Here is a 19,186-nt window from a genome sequence, read left to right as displayed (position 1 = left end):
TGCCCGTAGTTAAAGAATCACCCACCCATAACTCCATGAAAGGCATGTTGCACTTGTTAGAATACAGTCCTTGTGTTTACATTTTATCTTTGCATCTAAACTACGGATGCTGACTGCACACGGTGCTGCGCTCAGTGACGCTTGTAACTGACAACTTTCTGCTGTTGTGGACAATCGGGCCCAATTAACCTCATATTTATAGTGGTGATGTCAACTGGAGCCAAACATCTGTATGGGGAAACCATCTTCAGGAAAGTGACTGTACCAAGTTTCCACATTCTTTGTTACACCATCACGAGTCAACCACACGCAGATGCAGGAAGAAGGCACTGGTTCTACAGGACAGGTATGCCTATGAACAGCACCAGCGGTTTCTCAGTTAACCCTGAAGTACGACAACAACTGATTCAGAATCTCAAGTTCTGGAATCTAACATGCTGTGCAAAGACATTCATCTTGGTGTTTACAAACTAGTAAAAAATCTCTTTGAACCATCTTGGTGGAATTCTGACTCATGTTTTTGAGCAAATGGGAAGAATTGAGATTGAACATTTTTAAGATAAGGTGTATGTAAACTGATGTTCAAACTGGGTTGGAAACATTTTGGTGGGTTTGGATTTTTTTATTTTGATTCAGAGACTGTAAGCTGCAGATCCAGCACGAGTCAGTCAGCCACAATGAAGATGGTTTGAACCTGAAGGACATTAAATACGATATTAAAAAAACATTAGAAACAGAGATCCGCTTACGTACGGTGCATCTCGAAAGTGTTCACAGCGCTTCAACTTTCCACCTTGTTACAGCCTTACTCCAAAAAGGAGTAAATGCATTTCCCCCCCCTCAAAATTCCACTCACAACACCCCATAATGGCAACACGGAAGTTGTTTTAGAATTTTTTTCGAATTTATTCAAAATTAAAATAAGAAATCACATGCGTACAAGTATTCACACCCTTTGTTCAGTACTTCGTTGATGCACCTTTGGCAGCAATTACAGCCTCAAGTCTTATTGAATATGATGCCACAAGCTTGGCGCACCTATCTTTGGGCAGTTTTGTCCATTCCTCTTTGCAGCACCTCAAGCTCTATCAGGTTGGATGATGATTGGGGGGGGTCTGCACAGCCATTTTCAGATCTCTCCAGAGACGTTCAATCGGATTGAGATCTGGGCTCTAGCTGGGCCACTCAAGGACATTCACAGAGTTGTCCTGAATCCACTCCTTTGATATCTTGGGTGTGTGCTGAGGCTCATTGTCCTACTGAAAGATGAACCCTTCATGGATGAATTTCATCCATTTTGGAATAAGGCCGTAACAACAAAATATGGACAAAGTGAAGCGCTGAATACTTTCTGGATGCACTGTACATGATGTTCTAGCATGGTTTTGCCTTTTTTCTTTCTCTCCCCCATCCAGACAAATATTATCAGGTGCAGTGCGTCTGATATTTGCAGTCAGTTAACACGCTCTAGCAAAACACCATAGAAAAAATAACTACAACAATAGAAACAGATCTTTTAAAAAATAATTAATTCTTTACAGTCATGTAAAATGTATTAAATACATGGTGTGGTTTTATTCTTTTTACTTGGAAGCTTATGTACAAAAGAAATGTTGAGACGCCGCTTGTCTGTTTCTGCCACTCAAAGGATCCTTGAAGTACTGCAACAGAGACCCAGAACTGCAGTCAGTACTGCATAAAAAAAAAAAAAAAAAAAAACACTTGTCCACAGATACAATAAATATTTAATAAGCTGCAGATATCTTATTTGAATTACTTTACACAAAAAAGTTCAGGTCTACAAATTTTTTAATCGAACTTGTGTCACACTGAGGTTAGACACTTTGGAAAATTTTTGCTTTTACCAAAATAAATTCTCTGATTTAAAAAAAAAAATCTCACAGGAGGAAGTCAGTAAATTTGTTTTTCATAAAAAGAGCAATAACAAACTTTTGCATATTGGGCTGTGCTGCTTCAGGAAATATTTGTTTCTGCTCTTTAGGTTTGGCCCGGCAGGCAAACAAACTCAGATGACCTTTGACCTTACCTGGCTATCACATTTTACTTAAACAGTCCTGTTTAACAGATGAGCAGCAGCGATGACACTGTGGGGGAAGTGCTGTGGGGCAGCTGGAACAGTTCTGTCTCAAACAGGAACTTAGTCCAGAGAGGGGCGGGGCTACAGGTACACACACACAGCCGTGTTGAGGTGTGACGCGACGTCAGCAATCAGCATCAGAGTCGTTGAACCAACGTCCTGCTCAGTCGTTGCATAACATCACGCAACACGAGTCACAGGTAGGTAGAGGTGTGTGTGTGTGTGTGTGTGTATACGTACGTGTGTACACAGAGGTGACACGTTTCACTGCAGGCGTTTCCCATAATGCACCAGCTGCTCCTTCCACAGTTTTAACAGCTGATGATGACGATGTTGAGAACACGCAGGCTGAGGGGATTTTCCTCCCATCATACTGTCACAGTTGAGCTGGTGGAGGAAGATCGCCTGAACCGGGATGACGCCGAGCAGAAATCAGTTGACGGAGAGGCGGAGTCTGGCAAGGCGTGTCATCACCTGCACTCCACAGCCACAGTGTTCTGAGCAGGCGAGGCTGAGGATGGACTCATCCCGGTGTCCGAGCCGCCGGAGGAGGTGGACGCCGTGGTGGTTGACACTAAGAATTTTTCCAAAGTTTGTCAGTGTTTGAAAACATTAAAAATAAAGAACTAATGTAAGAAAAACCTAACGGTCTGATGTTGAAACGTACAAATGTAATAGGAAGAACCTGCTGTTCTTAAATGTTCTATGAACTACTGTCCTCCACATAAAGATATGTGATCAGCCGCTGGTTTGCTGAATAAAAACATTTGCTGAGCATCAAGAGCAGAGGAAAGAGTTCACGGTCAGCCGCTGTGTTTTTACTGCTTCATTGAAGAAGCAGAGGATGAACTGTTAGTTTTTCTTCCTCGTGTTCCTCGAGGAATCGAGTCAACTTGAATAAGAAAATGATATTTAAAAACATTTACATCACATGGGACCTACCTTCTCTTTCTTTCTTTTTTAGTCTCTTTCTGCGTCTGTCAATGGAAGCCACCTCTGACTTGAGGGTCATGTAGTATTTCCTGATCTCCTGCAGCTTCTCCTGCAGGAAGGAGATCCTCTCTGTGCTCGACATGCTGTCCAACTCACCTGGAGGAAGAGGAGGAGTTTCATTTCACGCACGCTGATTCCGTAACTTCTGATGTGTGATCAGGCCACAGCATGGACATGGCACAAGTCTCACAGTTCTATTCTCCTGGCGCAAGTACTTTTCATACCTGAACCAGCTTAGCTTAGAGTTGTGACGTATGAAACAGAAGTCGCCGTCCACATGTACGTGGGTATTTTTGAAAACCAGGATTTTCACAATCCTGGCAAATGAAGTGTCAAATGTTGCAGTTCCTTGAAAGACCACTTGAGGCTGGCTCCAAAAGTGAGTCACTCCCTATACAGTCTGATGCTAAAATCTCAAACTTTACACCAAAAATAAACATGTTTATAGGCTGGCCAATCAGAAGCCTGGAAATAAAGGGTGGCAGGCGTGTCCATGCAATACGCAGCAACAAAGCCCAAAGCTGACTAGCACCTGTTTCTCTATAAAGAGCACCAAGAACTGTGCGCGAACACGTGTGAGCCTCTAAATAGTTTGGACAGCAGAATTTTAGGTAAAAAAAAAAAAAAAAAATCACCCCGTGCCAACAACACAAGCAGAGGCAATAAAGGTGCCCAAAAACCGTGAAATTCTGTGCAAGTTTTACCGAGCTGGAATGTCCACTTGTAAGTGCGCTGGGGGGAGGACAGGCTGTGCTTGTCCTTGCTGTGCGAAGACGGAGATGACAATCCAGGACAACAAGTCTTCTGAGGCTTTGACAGAGACGAGAGATGAGTCTGGTCCTCGCTGTCGCTGCTGTGACCTGAGAACCAATCAACACCGTTAGCAGGAGCGCGTTGTTCTCATCCGTCAAATTATCCAGTCAACTTTTACCGTCACAAAGCAGCAGACACACACAGTTCTAAAAAAAAAAAAAAAGATCCATGGAGACAAGGACTGTGAGAAACCACTAGTTAGTTTCTACACTAAAGTGAACTATGCTGACTGCTGTATACTAGAAAACAGAAATATTAAACCAACTGCAGGGGAGGGACATTGTAAAACAATTTTAATTCAAGAAAACTGATCAAATCTTGTTCCACGGGGAGGTGCTGAAATTTCATGTTTCTTTAATAAAATCCTTCTCTGTGCTCCTCCACCATGAAGTTGTGGAACGATAGTGGTACACAATGCTGCTTCTCTAATCACAGCCAGATTTCTTCAGCATAGTTTTCATGTGTGTCTTGTTGGCCTCCCCCAACAAGACCATACTGTTTACATATTAATGACTGATGTCAGTCATCACTGATTGAAAACAAGGGTCCAACTCTTTAGGGTTTTTGTACTTTATGTATGGTCCTGAGACTTGGAAGCTAACACATAACCAAAGGCAATGACTGGATGTCTTTGGTATTTTGTGTCTTTGGAGGATCCACTGGATTGACTGAGTCAAAGAAGAGTCATCAGGAGATGAACTCCAGTGCATCCAGAAAGTATTCACAGCACTTCACTTTTTCCACATTTGTTATGTTACAGCTTTATTCCAAAATGGATGGAATTCATTTTCCCCCCCCTCAATGACAATATGAAAAAAAGTTTTTTTTTAATTTATATAAATAAATAAAACACTAAGAAACCATATGTACGTAAATATTCACAGGTTTTGCCATGAACCTCAAAACTTAATTTATGTGTATCCTGTTTCCACTGATGATCCTTGAGATGTTTCTACAGTTTCACTGGAGTCCACCTGGGGTAAATTCTGCTGATCGGTCATGATTTAGAAAGGAACACACCTGTCCACATATAAGGTCCCACAATTGACAGTGCATGTCAGAGCACAAAACTGCCAAAAGATAGGCCCACCAAGCTTGTGGCATCATATTAAAAAAAGACTTGAGGCTGTAGTTGCTGCCAAAGGTGCATCAACAAAGTATTGAGCAAAGGGTGTAAATACTTATGTACACGTGATTAAGGTTTTTTTTTTTGTAAGTTTGAAAAAAAAAAAAAAAAAACTTTTTTATGGCATTATAGGCTGTTGTGAATAGAATTTTGAGAGGAAAACGAATTTACTCCATTTTGAAATAAGGTTGTAACATATCAAAATCTGGAAAGTGAAGCACTGAAGTCTTTCCGGATGCACTGTATCCCCCATCCCCCCGGCCCCCACAAGCCAGTAATACAAAGTGTTGGGGGATCACCCAAGTAGACCCTTATGCTAAATATGAATTAAACTGGTCAACTGATTCTTGAGATATCGCGCTAACAAGCGAAAACGGATGAACATGATGATCACTATATCTCCCTAGGGATGGGTATCAATAAGATTTTATCGGAATCATCAGGGCTTAATTTGAGGGGGAGCAAGCCGGAGCACGGTCCAGAACCTCTGACGTTGGCTCCGCCAGCTATTTATACTGGATCCATGATCCGCCACCTCTCTTGACTAACAAAATATAAAAAAAAAAAAAAAAAAAAAAAAAAAAAAAAATCACAGCGATTGCTCTCACTGCCAATCACACCGCTGCCCTCCTGTCTGCTGTGTGGAATTGCGCCAAATCTGGCAACAGGTCCAGAGCTACGCTCGCTGTTTTGAACCAGATGTTGACCGTAGCCGCAGAGCTCCGTGGCCACCGAGAGAGGACTTGGATTCTTTGCGGGTCCCGCATCCATACCCCCGGAGGCAGTGAGTGAAGGGAGAGCTGCGCATTGTGTTCTGCGTGTGTCTGTTTATAATCTTCTCGCAGAGAAGAAAAAAAGAGTGTTTACACAAGAGAGAAAAGTGAGAAAATGTTAATGCCTGAGAAAAGTGTGTAGTGAGGGGTTTTACAGCCTTAAAACATCTATAATAAGTGTAAAAAATAGCGCTACTTCGCGGATTTCGTTTATCGCGGGTTATGCCGCATTCACACCGGGCACGATCAGATGCTACAAATTCGCGGGGGACGCGCCTCTTTCACCCGGTGTGTCGCTCTGCTTGGGTGGACTTTCGCTGCGAAAATTCACCCCGGTGCATCATCAAATAGGAGGAGCTTCCATTCCGCTCGGCGTCAAGTCATCATGACGGACCTTTAACACAGAGCGAGTTGTTGTGAAAAGCTCCCAATACAGAGAGTATCATTATTTGCTGCAGGAGCTGCGTCTGGATGACGGCCACTTTCAGCGGTCCTTCCGCCTCTGCGGGACCCAGTTTCAGCACCAACTGCCCCGTTCACGCGCGCACATGTAAACAATAAAAAAAAAAAAAAAAAAAGAAACTCCGCTGTTGCTGCAGCTCGCTCCTCCCCAAAAAAACTCTGTCATAATTGTGTTTAGAAACCAGTCACCATTTGTTTTATTATACATCTGTGTAGTTAATAAAATATTCTCCACACAGACGATTCGCTCACGCACGCACGTAAAAAAGAAAGAAAGAAAAAAAAAAAGAACGAACGAAACTCCGCTGCTTGCTGTGGGGCTGCTCCTCGCTCTTTCCCCAAAAAAAAAAAAAAAAAGTCAATTGTCTTTAGAAACCAGTCACCATTTGCTTTATTATACAACTGTGAAGTTAATAAGTAAAATAATCTCCATGGATGATTCCCTCACGTGCGCGCACGTAAAAAAAAAAAAAAAAAAGAAGAAAAAAGAAAAAGAAACTCCGCTCCCCGCTGCTGTGGGGCTGCTGCTTGCTCCAAAAACTCTCATGATTGTGAAATAAAGGACAAAAGAGAAATAAGTCCTGCTCACAGGCTGCTACCAGCTCACATACTCAGTCAAACTCCAGACATCTCCACGTCACTACATATTCAGTCCCTGATTGGTCATAGAGGCGCGACGAGACGAAAAAGTTCAGATTTTTCAACTTGGGGAGGAGGGCATTACGATGTGACGCCATGCAATATCGCGCCACAAACGCGCAAAACGCTCAAAATCGCTTCACTCGCGTCGCGCTGCGCTGTTTGGCGACAAAACGCGTCCTTACATAGGGATTACATGGCAACCTGTGGCTGCAGTCACTCGCGTCACGCCCGGTGTGAACACGGAGAACGTAACTCCCGCGATAAACGAGGGACCACTGTAAATCATTAAACAGGAATTTGTACGCTATCCGGATTTGGTGTGACTAGTGTTATTAGGCCTACAATACATGCCCAGTTTATTTTCGGCGTGGCGCACAGCGTTGTTTGCAAGCACCCCCCCCCCCCCCTTTTTTTTTCCTGCACCAGAGCCACCCATCCTCTGCGCTCCGGGACCTCCCACTTTACAAATTAAGCACTGAGTATCATTATCGATTTCGCTTATCGATCCGATTCCCTTATCGATACCTCTTGTGAATTTTTTTTGTGTCCTAAAAGCAGGGTTTACAGGTTTTCTATGTCAGAGGGTCAAAGAGCTTTTTCTTATCGTGCACCTGCTCTGTGGAACGGTCTTCCTGTGACCATGAGGCAGTTGGTGTCCGTGAACATTTTTAAGTCAAGACTTAAAGCCTATTTTTATTATCTTTCTTATGAATAGTTTTGATTTTTATCTGTTTTATTCTTTTACTTCTGTTTTTAATTATGTATTTTAATTTTTATTTATTTAAATTTTTTTATGTTGAACTGTTCTATGTGAGGCGCCTTGAAATGGCTTTGTTGTGATTTGGCATTTTATAAGCCAATTAAGTTGAAACTGAATTGAAATTGAACAACATTTTAATGAGTCTTAATGTAAATAAATCTGAAATTGGTCACTGGATCCTTAAACTTTGGACATAAACGCTACATGGTGGATCTTTGATCTCTGGACATAAATAAAATCTGTAGTTTTTGTCAAAAGCATTTCCTTTCAGACATTATTGGCATGAATGTCTTTCCATACATCCAAGCTGAGCTCTTGCAGCTGACTGCGCTGCACATCAGGACGTAATTTAAAAAGAATGCAGCACGTCTCATTTTGGGAGGAAAAAAATAAAGTTTTAGTCGATTGTAGTTTATTGTCTGTATTACAACGTTTGTAAGCAGTGTCATTTTATTTAAAGCGGCAATTCGTCCGACCGAACTCTGTCTCGACAGAGCCGTGCAGCGTTTGGAGCTGTGCCAACGGATCGGAGGACGATTCTCGTTTTTTGACTGCAACAAGACAAAAGTCCCAGTTATTTACTTTAATCCACACAAAAGTGACTCAATATTTTAATGGATTTGAGAGGGGTTAAGAAGCGGACTTGCCGTTTCTGAAGAGCAGCGAATCAAAGAACCACAAGCCAGTGGATCGAAGCATTGCTTCATTGGTTCACGCTTCCAAGTGGTGTCGTGCTGCAGAAACTGTTGATTACAGAGCCGCTGCAGGGTCTGTAATCAACGTATAGGAATGATCATTTTCAAAAACAACGGCTGCTCTGAAGGACAGATAAGGGAATCATTAAGCAAAAAGGCTGTTGATATCGGTGGATCAAATAATTTCGTAATGATACTTGAAAAGAACCAGTTCGCGATACCCAACCCTATATCTCCCCGTATTTCATACCAGGGAGATAATGGTTACTTGGAGCTGATCAAGGCCAAGAGCATGCCCACATTTCACCTGCCTATAGAAGTGGGGATGGGCCGGTTGCCTGAGTGGTTGCCATCCAGACACAAAGGCAGTTTTGTGGTATGCTGGATGTGGCCATGCGTGATATCAGTACATGCTCTCCTGATCTGAAGTAAAGACCTGTTCAGTTAGTACTTAGAAATGTTCATGTATTAATCTCAACTTGCGTTACATAAAAATGTGTAAAAGTGATTCTTTGCATTAATCTTTCTATTTAGTTTGTTTGATTACTTTTGGTTTTTGGAAATGGGGAGAGTGTATAAAATGGTCATGCTGTTACTTCTACCATGAGCAGAAAGAAAGCAGCAGTGGCCCTCAACGCACATCAGCTCGAGACCACTGCTGAAGCTAATGAAGACTTTTTGTTCTGTAACTGAATATTTTGATCTTAAAGCCCCAGTGTCACAATGACGGATCAAGGAAACGTATGAGGAAGTGATTCTACAACCCCTGGCAAAAATTATGGATCATTTTTGATGGTCTATATGTCCCACAATGTCTGTCCGTCACATGCACATTGTCCCACAGTGTCTGTCCATCACATATACAACCCCTGGCAAAAATTATGGAATCACCGGCCTCGGAGGATGTTCATTCAGTTGTTTAATTTTGTAGAAAAAAAGCAGATCACAGACATGACACAAAACTAAAGTCATTTCAAATGGCAACATTCTGGCTTTAAGAAACACTGTAAGAAATCAGGAAAAAAAATTGTGGCAGTCAGTAACGGTTACTTTTTTAGACCAAGCAGAGGGAAAAAAAAAATGGAATCACTCAATTCTGAGGAAAAAATTATGGAATCATGAAAAACAAAAGAACGCTCCAACACATCACTAGTATTTTGTTGCACCACCTCTGGCTTTTATAACAGCTTGCGGTCTCTGAGGCATGGACTTAATGAGTGACAAACAGTACTCTTCATCAATCTGGCTCCAACTTTCTCTGATTGCTGTTGCCAGATCAGCTTTACAGGTTGGAGCCTTGTCATGGACCGTTTTCTTCAACTTCCAAAGATTTTCAATTGGATTAAGATCCGGACTATTTGCAGGCCATGACATTGACCCTATGTGTCTTTTTGCAAGGAATGTTTTTACAGTTTTTGCTCTATGGCAAGATGCATTATCATCTTGAAAAATGATTTCATCATCCTCAAACATCCTTTCAATTGATGGGATAAGAAAAGTGTCCAAAATATCAACGTAAACTTGTGCATTTATTGATGATGTAATAACAGCCATCTCCCCAGTGCCTTTACCTGACATGCAGCCCCATATCATCAATGACTGTGGAAATTTACATGTTCTCTTCAGAGTCATCTTTATAAATCTCATTGGAACGGCACCAAACAAAAGTTCCAGCATCATCACCTTGCCCAATGCAGATTCGAGATTCATCACTGAATATGACTTTCATCCAGTCATCCACAGTCCACGATTGCTTTTCCTTAGCCCACTGTAACCTTGTTTTTTTCTGTTTAGGTGTTAATGATGGCTTTCGTTTAGCTTTTCTGTATGTAAATCCCTTTTCCTTTAGGCGGATTCTTACAGTTCGGTCACAGACGTTGACTCCAGTTTCCTCCTATTCGTTCCTCATTTGTTTTGTTGTGCATTTTCGATTTTTGAGACATATTGCTTTAAGTTTTCTGTCTTGACGCTTTGATGTCTTCCTTGGTCTACCAGTATGTTTGCATTTAACAACCTTCCCATGTTGTTTGTATTTGGTCCAGAGTTTAGACACAGCTGACTGTGAACAACCAACATCTTTTGCAACATTGCGTGATGATTTACCCTCTTTTAAGAGTTTGATAATCCTCTCCTTTGTTTCAAATGACATCTCTCGTGTTGGAGCCATGATTCATGTCAGTCCACTTGGTGCAACAGCTCTCCAAGGTGTGATCCCTCCTTTTTAGATGCAGACTAACGAGCAGATCTGATTTGATGCAGGTGTTAGTTTTGGGGATGAAAATTTACAGGGTGATTCCATAATTTATTCCTCAGAATTGAGTGAGTCCTTATTTTTTTCCCTCTGCTTGGTCTAAAAAAGTAACCGTTACTGACTGCCACAATTATTTTTCCTGATTTCTTATAGCGTTTCTTAAAGCCAGAAAGTTGCCATTTGAAATGACTTTAGTTTTGTGTCATGTCTGTGATCTGCTTTTTTTCTACAAAATTAAACAACTGAATGATCATTCTCCGAGGCCGGTGATTCCATAATTATTGCCAGGGGTTGTATACATTTGTGTTCGTTTTTATCCAACAGAAGATGTCAGCCGAGTCCGTTTGAAAGTTTTGGTGTGTTCAAAAGTGATATCAGGCCAAGAACTTTGCAACTGCTTGCAGTTTTTTTTTTTTTTTTTGCCATTTTGTCCCCTATGTGTCATTTATTTTTGCTGCTGTTGTCCAACTGTTCATTCCATCATTCTGATTGGTCTAAAGTCTAGCAAGCAGAGAAAGGACAGATGCAGTAAGTGCAGCGCCATGTCTGGAAGAAGTAGACAGCACCCTCTTTTTCTGTCTCACTCTCCGTCTGTCGCTCACTCTCAGTGAGGAGACGTAGCGGAGGTGTTCGAGTGAGGAAATATGACTTCATGCTTTCAGAGCGGGAAACTGCTCAAATGCAGCATATTTGTCTGTAAACCGGGAAAATGTTTCGAACTCCGTGGAAATGTGACGTCATCTGTCCATTAGTGCGCAGACTCCACGGGAGACTGTTGTATTTGCTAATGGACAAACACGTAACTAATCCTTTTGCTCCATCCGTCAGTGTGACTGGACCATAAGGTTTCAGTAAAACTTTTCACTAACTTGTGGAGAAAAAACAAACAAAAAACAGTGGTTCATTATTAAAACGTCTTCTCTCACCTGCTCCATTTTTCTCCACTTTTCCTGGTAAGTGTGGTCGTTTCTGGCTGCGTTTGTGTTTCTTGCCTGACAGGCTGGAGTTACATTCTAACGGCCTCTTTGGACCTGAGAGGTTAAAGGTCAAACCAGCACAGTTACTGAAGGCTCAGATCAGTATCGTCATTCAGCACGCCATGTGCCAGTCTTACCTCTGTCCTTGGATTCCTGCAGGGACAATAAGGAGGTGGAGGAGGAGCCGCTGCCCTCAAAGCCATGACTCGAGTCTGTGTCGCCCTCTTGCGGCTCCCTGCTGACTGCACCTCCCGGCTCCAACTCCGCTGTGTTCCGCGTGGGGGAGATCTCTTCAGTGCAGAGAGTCAAGCTGGGTGCAGCAGCTGAGAGGAAGGGTCTGACCTGCGTTTGGGGGAGGTGTGGGGCATGGGAGGAGGGCAGGGAGGCATGGAGGAGGTGTGGCAGTTGGGCTTGTGGCTGAATATTCTGCTGTCTCATCAATAGGAGGAGGTGCTCTCCTGAGGAGGCTGTGGGCTTCTCCTTGTCATCCAGGTCATCTAGGTCGACTTCATGGCACACCAGCGCCTCGGGGCCGATCTGCGGCATGAGCTCCTCCACAAAAACAGCAGGGCGTGAAGCTACCGGAGCGAGAGGAGGTTTTGCAGCATTCACCTCTGGCTCCTTCACCACTCTGCCTGTCTGATGCTCTTTTATTGGCTCCCTTGGCTTTTCTTCCACTGATTTGATGAAGTCCTCCCCTTTCATCACTACTTCACTCTGCCTCTCTACCTCCACCCTGCGGAAAGGCGATGGCACCGTTTTGGGTGAGCCTCCGGCAGATGTCTTTAGAGAACCTGAGGGAGCTTTTGGGGAGGCGGGTTTGACCTCCTCTTGCCGTCTGTCTGATCTGAGCTTCTTCTCAGGTGTCCTGTGCTCTGATGCTTTACGCTTCAGAGTTTTGCAACTTCTGTTGTCTTCCAAACTGGAATCACAGGGCAGCTGCTCATCCTCCTCTGAGGCTGAATCAGTGTCAGAGTCAGCTGGGGGAAATTCTGTGGGGAGGTGTTGTGCAGGGAGACAGTGGAGGACTACCATTGGCTCATCTGGTCGCTTCAGGACAGCGCGAGGAGGAGACAGCGCAGTCGTGTGGCTGGGGCTGGCGGCAGCAGCAGTGGCAGCAGGTTGGCTGAGAGTAGTTGTGCTGGCAGCAGTGCAGAAGGAGATTCTGGAAGGAGTGTCAGAACCGGCCTCCCTAAGAATGGCCCTGCGACCTTTGGCCCTTGGGGAAGACAAGGGCGTGGAGCTGCTCTCGTGATTTTCAGCTGCTTCTGGTTGAGGAGAAGAAACCTGTGGTTGCTTCTCAGGGCTGGGAGATATTTTGAGGCTGTCTGCAGCGCTGGGAGACATATTTAGCTTATCAGGTAGTGACGGCGCCTTGGCGGCTCTTTCAGGCGTCAGGAGAGTCTTGTTGACGTTTTCTACAGCAGGAGACATCCTGTCAAACACATCCTGCACAGGAGATGTCAGGTTTTGTTCCTCTTGAATAGAAGATGTCTTCTTAACATGTTCTTGTATTGGGGATATTTTGCTCTCAAGGTGAACGGGCAACATAGTGGCTTCCACCAGAGGCTCTTCATCCTTGTGCAGCGCCTGGTTTTCTGGTGGGGTAAGTGATCTGTCAGCTTCCTCCTGAGGCACGCTGGGACAGGGTGGCACAATGACTGCTGGCAGCTGACATGTTGATGCTGTTGCTGAAGTGACAGAAGTGCTACAAAAGGGAACAGTGAGACTGACTGCTTTGGCAACCTCGTGCTTCTGCTCTTCCTCCTCCTTGTCCACCTGCTCCTCTTCATGACAGAGTGGGGCTTCCATCCTGCCACGCCACGGTGATGTTTTTTTGCCAGATGGCTCCTCTGATTCGCTGTCCTCTGATGAGTTTGCAGAATCCTCTGCAAGAGGGACAGGAGAAAGGAGAAGAATGTTACTTCACAAAGAAACTTCAACAGATCTGTAACAAAACAGGAAGTGGCAGCATTCTCACCGTTAGACACTCTGTCAGAGTCGTACATTCCAGACGTCCTCCTGGTTCTCCTCCTCGCAGTGTCTGCAGAAAGGACATTGCATGTTAAAACAATGTCTAAAGATGAACCTCAATATTAGGCAGAACTAATTTTTTTTACAGGATACGGTCTCAAACCAGTTTTATATATATATAAAAATACACATATAACTATTCTGGCAGTCCGGGTTTGTTGACACATTTGATTAGCGATGTACTGAAAGAATGAGATGCAAACTCCAAAAGAGTACAAAGAACATGGAGTGAAGTGACTCCCCTGCCACAAGCCTCTCTGTCTTTACGGCAAAGGACTGTCTATATGTGGTTAATGTAATAAATCAATTTGTAGCATAAACTTGCATCATTACGACATGAATATAATCAGTTGAAATGAGGCAATCAAACATTTTGGTGGAAATATTCCACTTTTAACTGTTTCTCATTTTTTTATAGATGAACTCATCAGTTAGACATTGAGGTACTCCTGACTGACAAGAGCATTCAAAAGTGGATTATTACTGAGGCTATAAATGTCCATTAGTTACACTTGACAGTGAAGTTCATTGATGAGCACTGACTCTGTTAGCTTAACCTCTTACTTTAGCTGTCTGAGCTAACTTTAGTGTTACAACCTGACATATATTTTGCTGGAGATTTGACATTTAAGGAATTTGATAAAAATCCTGAAACTTTGATAAGTAAAAGTCAGAAGACTTGAGGCTGCGGTGTTTGCAGACTGTCCAGCAGATGTCAGTTTGTTCTGAAACAAAAATCCTTTGTAGTGAAGTGTGACCACTTGATTTTGAACCAACAATAATGAAATAGAGGGATGTCTTCTCAAATGATGTTTGGACAGAAAAGCTTCACACACAGCAGACAGTCTGACCTGCTCCACTGAGCTCAAGCTGGAGTCTAATTCAAATATCAGCGTTTACAGTTTTAAAACTACTTTTTTAAAAGTTGCAATTTTGATTACATTTATTTTATTTTTAAATCATTCACCCTTAGTATAACTCTGTTATAATCACATTAATGACTGATCAGAGGACTGCTGTTTGCTCTTACTGTCTCCATTGGCCATGCTGGATGAAGTCTCCATCCTGCTGTTCTTGCCATTGAACCTGCCGTCGCTGCTGGGCGTTTTGGAGACGCTGCGGCTGGTTGAGCCGGGTGTGGTCCTGACTTGAGGACGACCCCGCTTTGCACCAACAGGCTTTATCACCAGTGTCACTTTGTCTTCCTCCTTGTCCAGCTCATCTTTTTCTTTGATCTGGCAACAGACGGTGGTGGGGGGGGGGGGGGGGGGGGTAAGAAGGTATTAGTACTTATCTTCTCACCCATCAGATGTGCGTCAGCTGCCTCATAAAGGTTGGAGAGAGTTTCTTATCAGCAGCCATTTTTACAGAACTACAAAACACTAGAGCTGCAACAAATTATTTTATTCGATCCAGTGTTCATTACATTTTTGTAATAGATTAATCTATTGGCCATTTGTCCCACTATTTTATGAATTTAACATTTAGTTTTCCAATTATAATCTATAGCTTTTCTGATCAATTGATTAATCCTTTGGTTAACTTGCCAGTAAATCATAACAAAAGTATCTGTTTCACAAAATAAATAAATCCTGGCATATAAAGGATCCAAAGTACAAAAAAAAAAAAAAATAATCTGGGGGTGGAAGGGAGGAGATGTAAAATATTCTTACAGGTTTGTTTCTTCCTGAGACAAAAAGAAAAAACATAAGTTACATTTTACACGGTTACAACTAATGGATATTTTAATTACTAATTAATCTGTTGATTATTTTGTGGAATAAATCTTTTTATCCACAAAATGTCAGAAAATGGTGAAGTCTGTTTCACAAAGCCCATGATAATGATCCTACAACCCAAAAGAAATTCAGCTTACTGTCAACAGGAGGAAGGAAACTTTCCACCTTATATGATTTAATGAAAAAGAATATGTAGCTTTATAAGAAGAACCAAAAGACCATTGTTTTTCAGAATGATGACACATTTATGACTCTACACCTCAAAGGGTTGAATTTTTTTTTTTTTTTTTTGAAGATGCCAAGCAGACACATCCATATCATGACAAGGACATATATAACTGATGATATCATCATGGATCCAGACTATATCCCATCTTGTGGTGAGTCCTCTGACCCTGAACATGAAGACAGCCTAACGCTGGTTTCAACAACTCAAGAAAAGCAGAATGAGGAGGAAAATTTTGACAATATGGGGAAAAGGAGGAGAAATAAATGCCTCAGTCCAGGAACATGGAAGCAAAATGAATCCAAGGAAAAACGTCTCAAATGAATGACATACAAGAGTAAAGGTGGAAAAGAGATAGTTGCAAAGACTATGGGTCCTCCCTGTCACTCCAAATTCTGTCTCAACTCATGACTGCCAAGTAATTACAAGAGCAGAGACAGTGGATATTTCAGAAGATATGGGCAATGAAGACATGGGAAGAACATTGATTATTTGTCAACATTTTAGTAAACAAGGTTGAAATCAAGCAAAAGAAAGTTGCTGAGGGATCCCGACGCAATTCCTCATTGTCCTACCAACTGAAGCTTCAAGATGGAACAAATCTCAAAGTGTGCAATTGACTATTTTCTTCTTCGCTTGGTCTCCTTGAAAGAACCATTACACACTGGCTGAACATAGACATGACTGACCATAGTGAAGAAAAGAATGTGGTGCCATCGAAATGTGGACTAAGAGTGGTAAGCATGCAAAGCTTGAAAACGAAGGCAAGGAATTCCTTAAACACTGGTTGAGAGACCTTCCAACTGTTGATTCACACAACTGCAGAAGCACAAACACCTACAAAGACAAAAAGTTCCTTCACCGAGGCACAACCATCTCCCAACTACATCAGGAATATCAACAGGCAGCTGCAACTGCTGGAGTAAGGGCTGTTGGACTATGACATTTTACAGCTGTGTTCCATGAAGACAACTATTCTGTATTCATTCCACGAAAAGATCAGTGTGATGTTTGTGTTTCATCAAACACAGTACTATAAGTAAGTCTGAATATGATGCACATATCATCCAAAAAAAAATGAAGCAAGGCAACAGAAGTGTCGTGACAAGGATTCTGCGAATGATGAGAAGTCGGTTTGGTCAGTGGACTTGCAAGCTGTGCTGCTCTGTCCAAGATCACAAACCAGCAGTCTGTATAACAAAACAAAACTGCAGGGCCAAAACTTTACCCTCTTCAATTTCAGAACAAAGGAAGGGTACTGCTACAATTGGGATGAAACAGACGGCAGCCTGAGTTGTCAGGTATGTGCCCACCTTCAATACAGCCATTGTGAAGGTGTGATCATTCAGAACTTAAGGAGATCATAGTGTGGAGCGATGGCTGTGGTTATTAGAACCGCAATATATTTGTGTCAAATCCATTCTTTGAACTTGCATGGAGATACGGAGTACTCATCACACAAAAATACCTTGTTGCAGGGCACACACAAATGGAGTGCATGCATAGCACTACTGAACACAAAAGTTAGAAATGCCTTCACCCTAAGAGACTACGTCATCATAATTCAGACTGCAAGAATCAAGCAATCACCTTTCCATGTGAAGGTGCTCAAGCATGATGCATTCCTGAAAATGAATGCCTTTTACTTCAATACAGACTTCAGACCAGACCAAAAAAGCCTGGTCTGATGGGGGACTCCTAGGGGGTCAGTAACGAATGTGCTACGCGTTCCGGACCGACTGTCATGGTAACCAGTCTGATATGGGAAAATATCAGTCCGGAAATGAGCCAATCATATGGCACATAGGGTCGCAGCCATATAATAATGGAAAATACCACCACCAGAACAACTGAATTGTAAATAAAGTGTTGTGAAATGCCATCACAAGAATGCAGCGCTTTCTAATGCCACCAGCTGTAAAATAAATAAAAATCACAACCAATGAATATACCTGTATAGTATTTAGCAGGGTGCTTTAATTTTACCTCAAAATGTTTTATTTTACAAAACATATCTTGGCATTTTTGAATGGTTTATCTATTAAAGAGTAAAACTGAAGGAAATCACCTGTAAGGCCTATAGGAATTATCTTAGCCATAAGGTCAAGTGAGGGGGGGAAGTGTTGGCTTTTTAAATACTTTAAAGACACTGGACTCAGAGGGTATAGTACTGCTATAAAAAAACAAGGTGATTACAGTAAAAAGAAAATCAGTATACAGAAGAGACTGGTATGATAAAGGCATTTTGTTTGTAAAGCATGTAATGGCCCTGATCAAGCCCTGTAGTCTGAAAGAGTTCCATCAGAATCCGAGTGGAAAAAACAAGGGAGCAGACAAAAGAATACAACCCCTGGCAAAAATTATGGAATCACCGGCCTCGGAGGATGTTCATTCAGTTGTTTAATTTTGTAGAAAAAAAAGCAGATCACAGACATGACACAAAACTTAAGTCATTTCAAATGGCAACTTTCTGGCTTTAAGAAACACTAAGAAATCAAGAAAAAAAAAATTGTGGCAGTCAGTAACGGTTACTTTTTTAGACCAAGCAGAGGGGGAAAAAAAAATGGACTCACTCAATTCTGAGGAATAAATTATGGAATCACCCTGTAAATTTTCATCCCCAAAACTAACACCTGCATCAAATCAGATCTGCTTGTTAGTCTGCATCTAAAAAGGAGTGATCACACCTTGGAGAGCTGTTGCACCAAGTGGACTGACATGAATCATGGCTCCAACACGAGAGATGTCAATTGAAACAAAGGAGAGGATTATCAAACTCTTAAAAGAGGGTAAATCATCACGCAGTGTTGCAAAAGATGTTGGTTGTTCACAGTCAGCTGTGTCTAAACTCTGGACCAAATACAAACAACATGGGAAGGTTGTTAAAGGCAAACATACTGGTAGACCAAGGAAGACATCAAAGCGTCAAGACAGAAAACTTAAAGCAATATGTCTCAAAAATCGAAAATGCACAACAAAACAAATGAGGAACGAATGGGAGGAAACTGAAGTCAACGTCTGTGACCGAACTGTAAGAATCCACCTAAAGGAAATGGGATTTACATATAGAAAAGCTAAATGAAAGCCATCATTAACACCTAAACAGAAAAAAACAAGGTTACAATGGGCTAAGGAAAAGCAATCGTGGACTGTGGATGACTGGATGAAAGTCATATTCAGTGATGAATCTTGAATCTGCATTGGGCAAGGTGACAATGCTGGAACTTTTGTTTGGTGCCGTTCCAATGAGAATTATAAAGATGACTGCCTGAAGAGAACATGTAAATTTCCACAGTCATTGATGATATGGGGCTGCATGTCAGGTAAAGGCACTGGGGAGATGGCTGCCATTACATCATTAATAAATGCACAAGTTTACGTTGATATTTTGGACACTTTTCTTATCCCATCAATTGAAAGGATGTTTGGGGATGATGAAATAATTTTTCAAGATGATAATGCATCTTGCCATAGAGCAAAAACTGTGAAAACATTTCTTGCAAAAAGACACATAGGGTCAATGTCATGGCCTGCAAATAGTCCGGATCTTAATCCAATTGAAAATCTTTGGTAGAAGTTGAAGAAAATTTTTAATTT

The 19,186-nt window shown here is 42.1% G+C and overlaps 1 protein-coding gene across 4 annotated transcripts in view; it reads right to left on the bottom strand.

Moving 5' to 3' along the window:
* Positions 1–1,494: 1,494 nt before the first annotated feature.
* The window catches only part of arid4a (AT rich interactive domain 4A (RBP1-like)), a 76,931-nt gene continuing 59,239 nt past the window's right edge, over positions 1,495–19,186 (bottom strand). For all 4 annotated transcript variants that reach the window (XM_034194872.1, XM_034194875.1, XM_034194873.1 and 1 more), the window contains exons 19-25: positions 14,655–14,859; positions 13,572–13,634; positions 11,728–13,479; positions 11,540–11,644; positions 3,796–3,951; positions 3,041–3,187; positions 1,495–2,672 (exon numbers count right to left, since the gene is read on the bottom strand). In XM_034194872.1, coding sequence (XP_034050763.1) covers positions 2,569–2,672; positions 3,041–3,187; positions 3,796–3,951; positions 11,540–11,644; positions 11,728–13,479; positions 13,572–13,634; positions 14,655–14,859 — 2,532 coding nt within the window. In that variant the 3' untranslated portion in view covers positions 1,495–2,568. The remainder of the gene's footprint in view (positions 2,673–3,040; positions 3,188–3,795; positions 3,952–11,539; positions 11,645–11,727; positions 13,480–13,571; positions 13,635–14,654; positions 14,860–19,186) is intronic.

Source organism: Thalassophryne amazonica, chromosome 19, assembly GCF_902500255.1.
Source record: "Thalassophryne amazonica chromosome 19, fThaAma1.1, whole genome shotgun sequence".
In the NCBI taxonomy this organism is placed as follows: Eukaryota; Metazoa; Chordata; class Actinopteri; order Batrachoidiformes; family Batrachoididae; genus Thalassophryne; species Thalassophryne amazonica.
This window is presented reverse-complemented; position numbering and strand designations above follow the sequence as displayed.